Source organism: Cyprinodon tularosa, unplaced genomic scaffold, assembly GCF_016077235.1.
Source record: "Cyprinodon tularosa strain WSP-4 unplaced genomic scaffold, ASM1607723v1 ctg140, whole genome shotgun sequence".
Classification (NCBI taxonomy): Eukaryota; Metazoa; Chordata; class Actinopteri; order Cyprinodontiformes; family Cyprinodontidae; genus Cyprinodon; species Cyprinodon tularosa.
Genome location: NW_024038221.1, coordinates 1,351,990 through 1,364,940, shown reverse-complemented (window position 1 = coordinate 1,364,940; position 12,951 = coordinate 1,351,990). Strand labels below are relative to the sequence as shown.

The following is a 12,951-nucleotide window of genomic DNA, read 5'->3' as shown; positions in this document are numbered from 1 at the left end:
GACAATTTTTTTCTCTATGTTCTCTCTATCAACACAATGTGCAAAAGGGGAAAATTATCCAATTTTTGTGCGTAGAAATGTAACATTTTATGAAAAAACAATGTAGAACCAGGACCTTTTTACTTTTACTTGAGTAAAGGTGTTCAGTTTGTACTTTCACAAAGGTCATTTCTGTACACTGGTATCTGCACTTTTACTTATGAAAGAATACGAGTAGTTTTGACAGCTCTGATAAAAGCTAAATTCTGTTTTATTTTTAACATTTTAACACATTTTAACATTTTGCCTGTGTTAGATAATTTACCAAAATGTAAAGTGGTCCGTTCTGACAAGAAAAGGGACTGTTTTACCAAATCAAAATTTTATTCTACTACAGTATGTATCCATCTCCAAAGACACTTCATGTGTGGTAATTTCTTGTTTTCACTTTTGGAATGCAGCCAATGCCCATAATATGAAACAGACCGGCAGTTCAGAGCTGGAATTCAGGAAACAATCTGCAGATGTGAAATCCTAAAAAAGGCCCTAAGGCCTTCTCAGAAAGGTGAGAAAACAGAAGCAGTTCAAACTGATGGCTAATCAGCACAGAACATTTTCTGGTACTAACAGGTTTATTTAGCATTATGTCAGGAAATATATACAATTATAGATACACTGACAAAAAAACATATTTGTAAACATATGTAAACATTATAATGGTAGAGCAGTAGATTAAAAGTTTTATTTTTCTAAATTTAGTGTAAAAACTGTGATTCTTGCAGACTTTTGTGAGAAAAGTGACAGAATTTTTTCCTCTCCTTTCTAACCACAATTTCCTTTCTTTGCACATTCTACTTTGCTCTCTTTTTTAAAATATGACATGTAACAATGCGGAATTTTTTGATACAGAGTGATAATTTTTCTAGGGTGACCAGACATCCTCTTTTTCCCAGACATGTCCTACTTTTCATACCTAAAAAAACGTCCTGGGGAATTTCAAAGTCGTCCGGGATTTTGGTCGACTACAGCGCAGCATGTGGTCGAAACTCACCGAGCACTCGTTCCAGCACCGGGGCTAGAACCCTGGTGCTGTAACATCATCGGATCTGTCGCTTTGAGACATCTGATCTGTGTTCGCGTTTCACTGCTTAGAGAGTAGTTACATGGTTGGAGGAGAGACACACAGCAGCACTCAGTGAATATTAACCAGAAGCTACATCGATAGATGCTTATGTAAAAGTAAGGAGACGGGTTGGTTAGAAAAAAATTAGAGATGTCACCGAAAAATCTTTTCGTTAGACATATCAAGCTTTTTCAGGTAAAAATGGCAGTAAGTTTAAACAAGTTGCTATTATAATGCAAGCTTGAGAAAACATTGTTTTTTTCTTCTTTACTAGTTAAAAAAGTATTGGTTTTTCAGAGGACCATGACTCACAGTTAAGGTTAAAATGTTTTTTTCTTCATATCTTGAAATGTTGTTTCTGGCATCATTATATTAGTAAATAGGTTCATAAATCTTTTTAAGCAGAGAGAAGGAGGGAGAGCTGCAGATTTAAAGGTGAAACAGATTTACTGGGATATGCAACATGCAATAAAATATATCTCCAAGTTTACCACAAAGTTTGCAAAAAAAGAAATACGCTATGCTATATTTAAAATACAGCACATCAATTTTTTTCCTGGATGGAATTAAAATTGTATGCATGATATATCCATTTTGGCATCGGTATCGCCTCTTATTAATTATTTTTTTCATGCATGGATGTTATTGGGCCTTATATTTGTAATGCATTAAAAAGCATCTCTCTAACATCTAAAAACATAAATATCAGTGTGTTGTGGTCTTGTGCTCTCAAAAATAGGAAAGCATTCAATAAATATATGTTTAAGCTCATTTTTGGAAAATTAGCCTAATGAAAAATTCAATTACTTTTGCGAAAATTGGAAGAATTGAGGTTAGTTGATAGTTTGAGACATTTATCAGATTTGAAGATATGGGCAAATTAACAGGCTACAGAAAAAGTCGACTGCGAGATGCAAGTTTTAAATAAGTGATAAAAGGATAGTATAAAGATCTTGGCATGCATGTTCAAGAAGCTCAAGAACCATTTAAGGACTATAATGTTTCCTTTAAGTCACTCAGGGAGGTTGTGGAAAAAGTATTGAATAGCATTTGTAAGGTGGTTGTAATATATTAGGATATCTAGATAACAGCTCCTGTAAGGTGAAATATGAATAGCCTGGTATGTCTTTGGGTTAAGAATTCCAAAACAACTAGCCTTAAGCATGTTAGCCTGGGTAAACACATACCTTACGAAATGCCATCCCCCGCACTGGTTTCCCTCAAGGTTATGAGGGAAACCAGTGACTGCACTACAACCCACACTTTAAATTTCTTTTTAGACTTGCTTTCTTACAATGTTAAAGCAGACAGGTAGAAGTCTGAAGAGAGTCTGGCTGCAGATCTGCACTTTCAGGACCCTTTGTTGCAGACCTGCAAAATGGGGTCTCCTGCACTGTCAGGACCGGAAGTTTATTCCGGATGTTGTATGCAAAGCCCTCAGGAATATTGCGCAGCACATATTTGCGGCCGGATTAGAGTTTATGACATTGTTAAACTGAGGATAGGAGCAGTTTAAATGATACAGTAAGCAAAAATCCTCATAGCACTGCCAACCTCCGTTATGGTTTAGAAAATGTTGTATAGATCAAATTTCCTTCTCCATCCAGCAATCCAAATACAGAGACTTATTTATATGTAGCACATATCTATTATTTCAAATAGGAGTTTGGTGGGGAGTAAAATTGTACATAAGTTCCGAACATAACAATACTTGTTTTCGAATTCCTGATAAACCTGCCTGAGCATCAAACAAGTTTAAAACAACGATTACACATGGAAGAACTGAGTTGGAAATACATATTGCACACTACATTACAAAAAAGGCCAAACAATATTTTTTTTTCTCTATAAAGACAAGTATAGTGACCTAGAGATTTACAGGCTGGTAATCATACTGCAGAGGATTACCAACATCGCTGAGTTGGATGACCTCTAATCAAACACCTATGTAAGAGGAGTTTTACAGTACATGCCGCAATCAAGCTAGAAAATGTGTAAGGGGGTTTATAATAAAATGAAACCACACTAAAAAATATGGCCCCATAATGTGTCTATGAAAGTTTGTAATCACAAGGAGCAGCCCTTATCCACAGTAAACACAGTTATCACAGGTAATGACTTGTATTATTTGTAGCACTCATGAGCTGGAATAAACACCGGTCTAGAAAATTAAAAGAAGTAGGTTTTGTTTTTTGAATTTCTGTCATTTTGGAAATGATAATTTCTCCAGATTTCAAAGGATAACATCTGGCTGGGAATCCTGGAAGATTCACAGACCGAAGGAACTGCCAATCAGGGGTATGAGATCATTTCTGTCATCTTGTTACTCCTTTTTCTGCCTTGCAGCCCCAATTCCTTTATCATGTTTTTTATTTGATTGTTTTTTTTACATCATAGACATCAGCTTTCAACATGTACACTGCAATACGTCAGCTGTTATACAACAGCCTGATTGACTGACTAATAAAACCCCACACTTCCCCACGGGTTCGGTGCCCACCACTGCTTTACTTACTTCCACACACAGTCAGACACATTCAGCCTCTCTGTCATATTTAACACGAAGCAGATTGTATCGTTTCCTCTGAGAAACAAGGAGGACTATTAAAGAAATATCATCTTTTTTTCATGATCAGCAAACACATAAGGAATTTTCAAGGAATCGTGCTTGAGGAAAAAGAAAAAATACTGAGGTGACACAGTGCATGACTTGTGCGTCACCAGCTTTTATTGTGTTAAACCTGACGTGTCCCCTTTCAGCTAAGACAGCCAAGTAATTGAAAATCTGATTATATGTTTATATTGGAGTTCCAAATCATCTTTACAGCTACATTTTAAAGGGAAAGGGTTTATAAGATATTTCTTTTTTTTTTTTTTTGCTCTTTTCCTTTCTGTTTGTTGGAGTTTGAGTCTCCAAAAATCCTTATTTCTAATAATTAACTAATGTAATGAAATCATGGTTTTTAGGTTATCTGAGAATAATGTTCAGAGTCAAGAAGAAAAAAGATACCTTTTTTTTTTAAAAGAAAAGAACAGTACACTACAATGATCTATAGTGTACTCATTGCTCATTTTATACTTATTCTAATAGCAAAATAGAGCTGCTATTTGTCATTTAGACTTTGGGAAATTCCTAAAAAAAAAAAAAGTATTATTTTCCAATCCAATAAATGTGATATTAAAGACATGATATGAGATACACTTGAAATAATTTGATAATAATCCACCTCTCCTTGGTGACACATTTGAATATTTCTCTCTGATTATTTTTATGGTTTTGCAACTTGCAGGAGCAAGCTCTGCATAGGGTCCAATGTAATTCTCCCAGTGCGATAGGACACTCGTTTTGAGTAAACTACGGTTGTAGCTTACTGTCTGCCTTGCTGTGGTTGCGGAGAGTTGTCTGTTTTGTAGAATTTGTAGAGACGATGCTGTCTCTCTGCTTAGGAAATATACTTGAGTGATATTTGCCCGGTAGTAAATAGGGCAGATAGTCATTATTGTATAAATATTCTTGCTTTCCCTCTCTGCAGAATTCCAGCTCATGCAGCTATTGTCATACAGATCAGTTATCGTCCGATCGCTGCGCTGGTGGCTCAGCTGTGTGAAATCATTCTGGTGTTGGTGACACTGATGACGTAGATCTCGTTATAATTAATTACAAATATGATTTTTTTCCCCCCCTGCTCTCAGGTAAAACACTAAAGAGAGGCTTGAGCTAAAGCCAAATCTGAAGGGGCTGGAATGGCTCTCCAATGACAGAGCTAGTGGGGCATTTACATCTGAAAAGGGATTCATGGGTTGGGAAGTACTGTTGGGGGGACTGGAGGCTGACGAAAATTCTCATATCTCTGGGCTTTCTAGTGTTAATGCAGTGTGAGGAATGACACAACCTTGACATCAAATCCCGGAACAAAGCAGCAGTTTGTTTGGCCTAAAAATATCGAAATCTCCTCTGTTGGCTGTTTTATGTGCTATACCAACAGGAAAACAAAGAATTTGAAATGGATACAACATGACTGACGGGGAAATATGATTAAAAGGAGCAAGTCTATAGGGTTTAAAAACACAACTGTCTGGTTTTCTTTTAAGGTGACTAACAACTAACAATTTACCCACAGATAAATGTACCACCCACAGCTCTCTACTGATCTATTTGAGATTGTGGATGTTTTAATTTTGCCTTTACAACCCCCAAAGCAGCTTGAATATCAAAGCTGCAAGACATACTTTATTGCTCACAACTCTGGGTTTTAGTCATCTGGGCTTTAATGTCTCCCTACGTCATCTCTGTAGGTTGGAATCCCCAGCAGGTGAAATAACTGATATTTTCGTTTATCTAATATTGACTACGCCAGATTACTTTTCTTTTTTAGACATATTTTCTGTCATATTGCCCTAACTGCTTAGTGTTTGAGTCATCCCTCCACTAATGTGTCTTCTCTGCATTTTGTTGCCTGTTTGGGTTCATTGACTCAAGTGATTCAGTCATTCTCTGCAAACTTTGAACTATTAAGGCTGACTTTGACCCTCCATTATTTGGTTATTTTTTCTCTCTTAGAAAATTTGCTTCAAAAAATGGAGAACACTCTCAAAGATGGGCCGCATAAATGCCATTAAAATGGTGTCTGCCTTAATTTTTGTACCTTTTTCAGAGCCTACCAATTTTTTTAACAAGGGCCTTTTATAAATCACTCGAAAGAAACACTGTTGGAAACAGTTCTCCTCAGGCACCTCTTTTCTCAGCACCAATTTCCCCCAGAAATAGTGGAGTAAATAATTTGATTGTTTTAAACTATTTAAAGATATGGAAACAGATGAAGGTACATTGTGACCTACCGAATACCTCAGTTCACACCCCAATTTACCGCAATCATGCTTTCCCCCCATCACTATCGGATTTATTATTTTAAAATTCGAGGCTAAAAGGCCATCAACAAAAAGTTTGCTTCTTTTGCAATGCTGAGCAACCGCTTCTCTCTTCCGGGCACAGATTTTTTCGGATATCTGCAAATTAGAAATTACGTTCAAATTAACATCCCGAACTTCGTATCTCTCCCAGAAGAAAATAAGTTAGGCAGAATGCTGTTGGGCTCCCCAGAATAAAAAAAAAAAATAATAATTTCAAGCTTTGTTTGCATATTTGCAGAGGGAATTTTGCCACAGACTCTCTGAGGGCTGCATGGGAGGAGGAGCTGGGCTTACAGATTGGGAGTAAGATCTGGGCGGAGGGCCTTGGGAGAATTCGGTCATGCACTATTAATGTAAAGCACCAGTTAATTCAGTTCAAGGTATTTCACAGACTCCACTATTCAAAAACAAAATTGCACAGAATATTCCCATCAATATTCTGCCGATGGCTCCTTGACTCATCTGTTCTGGTCATGCCCCAAGCTCTTCCAATATTGGTGTTACAGTTTTAAATGGTTTTCTGAAGTGTATAAATGCACATTTATTCCGGACCCCCAAATTGCATTGTTTGGACACTCTCCCTCACTGAACTGCAGCATTTCTATAAAAAAAAACGACTGTGGTTTATGGAATGGTGATAGCTAAGAAAGTAATATTAAGATTGTGGAAAACTGACAAGGGCTCCACTAATAAGTTCTGTAGTATCTGGCAGCCAGTTCTGGACCATATTTCTCAGTCTAAGACTGACCCCGACAGCCGCTCAGTTTCTTAGTATGCCACCTGTGCCTTCATAGATATGTAGTACTATCCTAAAGTGTAAATGGTAATCAGTGCAGTGTAACCGTTACTTAGATAATTTGTCTGGCTCGTTTCCTCGTTTCTCTCCTCTCTTTCCCTCTGTCATTGAAGGCTTTTTTTCTTTTTCTTTTTTTGTATTACTACTATTGTTGTAATGGTAAGAGCATATTTTTCATAGACCCTTAGACCCGGGTGTGGGAGTTTTTTGTATGTTTCACTTTGAAAACTTATTAAACATATATTTAAAAAAAATAGAAGAAGAAAAATTGCTTCATTTGAAACCTAAAAATTGGGTCCTTCCTTTCTTTCTTGAACACTTATGTAGCAATATAGATAAGTAATATTTCAAATGCATGGTCTGAAATAAACTGTGTCATGCTCTGTCTTTAAGCTCATAACTCAGAAAAAGTGATAACTACTGGATGGATTTAAAGGTTAAACAAAACAAAATAATTGTGGCCAATCATTCAAGTATAAAACTGAGGGTATAGTTCTCTGCAAAATTATATTAAGTACACGTCTGATCAACATCTTATGACCAAGAATTTGTAATTTGCACTTTTTGTCATGAATAGGAAAGATAAATTGGGCTTTAAGTGGCACAAAGATGAAATGGGAGTAAGAAATTTACATTATAAGCACCAAAGGTCACATAACCCCAACAGGAGAACAAAAAGCATCAGAAAAGGACGTTGTAAACATTAGTCCTGATATTGCTAGGGCTAGATGTAGCCAGCCCTTTATTATCACATATGAGCTTAATTTGACAACATGCAGATAATATTCAAATAAGCCATTCTATAACATACACTGCAAGGGGAAAAAAGATCCTGACTACTGTGTTTGCCCCAACATAGAATTAAAAAGATAAAACTAATTAAAAATTCAGTGAAGTTGCTGAGTGACTCAGGGAAGACTATCAGTGAAAGCTGAAATGTGTTTGTATCAGGCCTGTCTAAAAGGTGTCTGAATTCTATTTAGACAATGTTTTCTGACAAAGCCTAAAATAATTCCGTCTGAAAATGAAGGCCATCTGAATGTACACCGAATACGTAGAATTAGCAGACAGAGTCCTTTAAAATGTGACAGACATAAAATCAAACAAAGTATCTGAGACAACAGAAACAAAATTTCCAGCAATGGAAACAGCTGTGAGTCCCTGCAGCTGCTTAAATGTCAGAGCAAATCTTACAAAATCACAAAACTGCTGTCTTCAATCCTGACTTTCATAAGTATTCAGTCCAAGGATGTGTGCAGCAAAAAGAATCAAAATAAATTATTCATCCTGTGGTTGTATCTTTCATCTATCAAAACCAACAATATAGAACCAAAACTTAGAGAAAATTCCACACAATAGAAAGTTAATGAAAAATAGAAGAGTTAGAAACAAAGACTGAGAATGTAGAGTGACTTAGTGTGATGAAGAGGAAGATTTTTGTTCCACCATTATATATACTTTTAAAGACATTGAGCTGGACCTGTAAGGCTTAATTGTTACTCTTCAAGTACTTTTGAAATCAATTGCATTTCAAAGTCACTCCAGAAAGAAGATATCACATCTGCCTTGGCAAGGATTTACAGTCTCTTGGAAAACTTATTTTACACTTTGAACTTTCTCACTTTTCATAACTTTGTAGAGTAACACAATGGACTACTATATAAACGTCCATTGTTATAAAGAGACCTACTGTAATGCAAGTTTTTTTTGCTGAAAATATCTTAAAAATTGCCCTTTATTAACCCTTATCACAAAAAATGGTTTGATGAGCAGACTTACACCTCAGTGGTTCTTTGCTGTTCCATCTATAAGCCTTTAGCCTAATGCTACATTCAGACCACTCGTGATAGAAGCAGCAAAAACGCGTCTGCTGTTTCATTTTTGAAGCTTGTACACATTAAGGTCCGGCACCTCAAGTGCATCTTCGACGCTCCTAACACAAATAAATAAAAAGATTTATTTTGAAAAGTGTTTCTTCCACCTGAAATTCTTATTGCTTAAATTGTTGTAATGTCTTTTTATTGCATTGGAAAACTAGAATATTTATATAATTGAAGAGACTACCCACTGGATAACAAACTAGGCTTCCGAACCCTCCAGAAATGAGCAGAAACCATTCTTACCATCAACAGAGGGAAGATGAAATATCAGGAACATATCACGACTGCCCTGAAGAACTTTAGTTATCCCAGATGAGCTTTGTTTTTTGTTTTTTAACCAACAAGAAGATACCTGCTCAGAGGGAAGAAAACGGGAGGAGGAGCATCATCATTCCATATGTTGCTGGAGTCTCTCAGAAACAAGGCTGACAACATGGTTTATGGCGTCCAGTGTAGTGAAGAGTGCACAGACCTGTGCATTTGAGAGACCAAGCAACCGCTACACAGGCACATGGCTCAACACACGAGGGCCAACTCCTGAGGACAGGACGCAGCTGTTCACCTACACCTGAAAGCTAAAGGACAATCGTTTGAGAACAATAACATCCACATTCTGGCCAAGGAAGAAAGGTGGTTAAGGAAGCCATCTTTGTTAACCTGGAAAAAACATCTCTCAATAGAGGAGCTGGTCTTAGACATATGTAAACTTTCACCTACTTACAAAGATCTATTAGGAACAAAACCAAGAAGATTCACTTCTCACCTACCAACAACCATTAACACCCCCCAGGTGACCTCCATGGCCAATCCAGTGTGAGGGTTCAGAGATACCTTTTGTTCCCCCTAATTCTTTGTTACACCTACAGTATATTAATCTCAGAGCTCCTCGGCGCTAGTTAGAACTGTTATCAGCCTACTCACTCAAGCCCAAGCTATGCTCAGCCAAATGGCTTAGCTGAGACACTAAAAAGAGAGTAAAACATATTTTACAGAAAGGTATGCAAACTACCCCTGCTTCTTTTTTGCTTCTATTGACTCTAAGAATCACACACATCATGGGAATGGATTTTTCTGCTGCACAAAATGCTTATGGGCAGGGTCCTGAGAAGCATGTTACACCAGCTCAAGTGCAGTGTTTAAACCAGCATTTCCAGTGATTGCAGTCTCAAAACTGCTAGAAAGTAGCTCAGTTATAAAACAAGGGTACAAAGCTCCCTGAGTTGCTGCCTGATGGGTCTGTTCACATTCAAATGGAAAGTGGAAGACGTACTTCAGCCAAATGATATAATGACAAGATTTTGACAGTATTACAGATGCAACAGGAGATACCTGAGTAAGCAGCCCAGCGCCACACATTCATTTGCAAGTAGAACTAGACACTCTTTATGATGTAAAATACAGTACCTTGGAAAACTAATACTAATGAGGCTATGTGTACAGTGCCTTCCTCTCATGACTAAATGTATTAAAAAAAAAACATTGTTCATTCTTCAGTGTATCAGGATTAATATGAGGAGATAAATCTAGTTTTCAGAGGTAGGATTTCCTGTAAACAGTCATAGGCAGTTTACTTTCTCAGTTTACTTTCCTTTTACTTTCCACCAGGCCAATTTGTCCATATATTGTAAGCAGGTGCACTGAGTTTTAATAACTGGACCACCACATTACCTCTTTCTTTTTAATTTACTAAGAGATAAAACAATATTTCTATCATTTCTGTTATTTGTAAATTTGTACAGTAATTCAGAAGAATGCAGTGAAACAAAGGTGAAACTGAATAAATCTCTGAGTCAAACTCTCAAGCCCTGGAGCTAAAACAGTAAACATTCTTTAAACCCTAAAATTTGAAAGAGATCCAAGTTTTAATGACATCTTAACTATGATATATTGCTTTCCAGAAATGAGGAATGAAAAGTGCTCACCAACTGCCTCAGGTGTGCTGAACTGCTGAAGTCTGACATGGAAAAACAAGTTATCCCCCTAATAACATTTTGGATGTTTGAAACTGAAGATCTGTGGTGATCATTTTGAAGAGGCAAAAGCTGAGCGGTTTTTGTAGGGTTGTTTTCACTCTGGGCATTAGGGTCTATTTTTCATTTGGTGTTAGAATACACACCCTACACGCAGGGCATGTGTTTGCTCTGAACCACTGGTGAGTTCTTGTTGATTTCATAGATGGAATGGACATCGCTCTCTGTTGGGGGAGAGCCATGCATTACTCAGGGTCCATATAGATTGTTACTGAGGAGGTATTACTGAAAAAAATCTTGCCTAGCTTAGATTTGACCTTCAACTTCTCTCACAGTGTTCCTCTCACAGAAAGGAGCTATACTTGTAATTTTTAAGTCATTTTAAGCAGAAATGTACCTGACTTCAACAGGCCGTGCAAACAACTGTATATAACACAACTTTGGTATTAGGGCCACTATTCTATTATTTTCTATGCAGACAGAAGGTTGGATTTGGGAGAGGGGAAAAACATGCGGCCACATTTAGGACCGAAGCCCCTGCACATGAGTGGTGTACCCATTCCCTGCACCACTGACAAACCCATTAGTGGACATCTCTGATGACATCTTGGTAAAAAGGAAAAGAAAATATCATAAGGCTCCTGTTTTTGATTTTCTTAAGTGGGTCCCTGTTCAATTAATAAGGTAATTTGAACTTCCTCTTCTCTAATATATAAAACCCTAAAAAAATTAAAAACAAGAGGTGTATCAGTGATCTGATTGGTACCTATGTTCCTAAAAGAGCAGTATGCTTATGGACTGCAGATTTAATGATGGTTTCTATAGTTTCTAAAATAAGAATGGGAGGTGGATCCTTTAGTTTCCAGCCTCATATATATGTTTATATATAATATAGAACCTGGATCAGTTCTGTGTTAGCTCAAACCCCCCAGTTGTCTGTGGCAAATGGCCGTTGGTAGGAGGATATAGTAGGTTAGGGTAAGCAACTTGTGATGCAACCTCTAACCCAATCAGTAACTGGCAATCTTCTGATATTTTGTTTTTATATCAACCTGGGGTGGTTGGAACACCATCCAGGTACAAAAACACCAATGGTTCCATACTGTCATGTTTGGTTTAACGTGTCTAACCCAGTACCTGTTCTTGAGTTGAACTGAGCAGCTGAGGGGGGGAACCTTGAGGGTCCAGAGGCTGAGGGCTAGGCGGAGGCAGAGCTTAATTTGAGTGCTGGCAGATCACAGATTTGAGTTTCCTTCCAGTATCTTCTGAGAGCGGGCAGGCAGATCCTTGACAGGAATTGTTCTCCAGAGTTCCTCTGAGAACAAACAGGCAGATCACCGGCAGAGAAACTCTTCAGGGTTTCAGGTTTCTGGCAGATTCAATCTAGGAAGCAGAGAGGAGAAAACAGATCAGGTTCAGGTTTTCAGGGAGTCAGAGGTTCAGACAGGCTGGTTGGCTCAGGCTTGCTAATCGTTACTGGCAAACACTCTGGCACTGGAGAGAAGTCCTCCGCCTCCTTAAATACGGATCTCCTGATGAGCAGATGAGCGACAGGTGGTGCAATCAGCTCCGGCTCCAGGAGATCTCGTACGCCCTCTGGTGGAGAAAGTGGACAGACCTCCAGATCCCAACAAATACAACTTTTACTAATGGAAAAGCCTGAGAACCTGAGCCATACTAAACTGTGCTGAGAATGTATAAGTGGAAAGCCATGATTAGTTTTAAATTGCTGAAGCTAACAGAGAAGACAATTTCATTGTAATGTGATATTTATTATCTAGGGCATCAATATTAAAACCATCTTATATTCTTCAATTTCAGTATCACTGGTAGCAGCTGTATGACTAAAAGGTCTGATTTCATCTTTTCATTTACAAAGACATCCCTCACTGCAAACAAAGAAAAGTTTGCAGAACTCAAATGTTAAGGCAAAAAACTTCTGTACATTTTAAAGTTTAGAACAAGCTTAATCATTAAGATATTTTGTCTTTTAGGTTTGGCAAACTTAAAGGAATAGTACACCCAAAACATGATTAGCCTTCATTTTCTACTCACCTCCATGCTGAACAACACTCTGGAGTACTTTTTTGATATCTCAAATGCATCTGGAGATCTGGGAGGCTTCTTGCTGTCTGCTGACATTCAAATAATGGAGGTCCATGGCGCCCGAGACAGAAAGGTCCATAAAAGTCCACAAAAACGTGTCAATATTCCTCCATACTGCTCGTCCAATGTAATCCAAGTGTCCTGAGTGGGTAGCATCCAGAATTTACTCGAAACGAAGTCATTTAG

The 12,951-nt window shown here is 37.7% G+C and overlaps 1 protein-coding gene across 3 annotated transcripts in view; it reads right to left on the bottom strand.

Moving 5' to 3' along the window:
• The window catches only part of lepr (leptin receptor), a 64,691-nt gene extending 53,942 nt beyond the window's left edge, over positions 1-10,749 (bottom strand). The window contains exons 1-3 of one of the 3 annotated variants that reach the window (XM_038278386.1): positions 10,612-10,747; positions 9,162-9,264; positions 8,933-9,041 (exon numbers count right to left, since the gene is read on the bottom strand). Coding sequence is in view for 1 of the 3 variants with exons in the window: in XM_038278384.1 (XP_038134312.1) it covers positions 9,042-9,124 (83 nt within the window). In the remaining 2 variants the exon portion in view is untranslated. Of the gene's footprint in view, positions 1-8,932; positions 9,265-10,611 lie in introns of all 3 variants that reach the window. The other 2 variants (XM_038278384.1, XM_038278387.1) reach the window with 2 other exon arrangements.
• Positions 10,750-12,951: the final 2,202 nt, after the last annotated feature.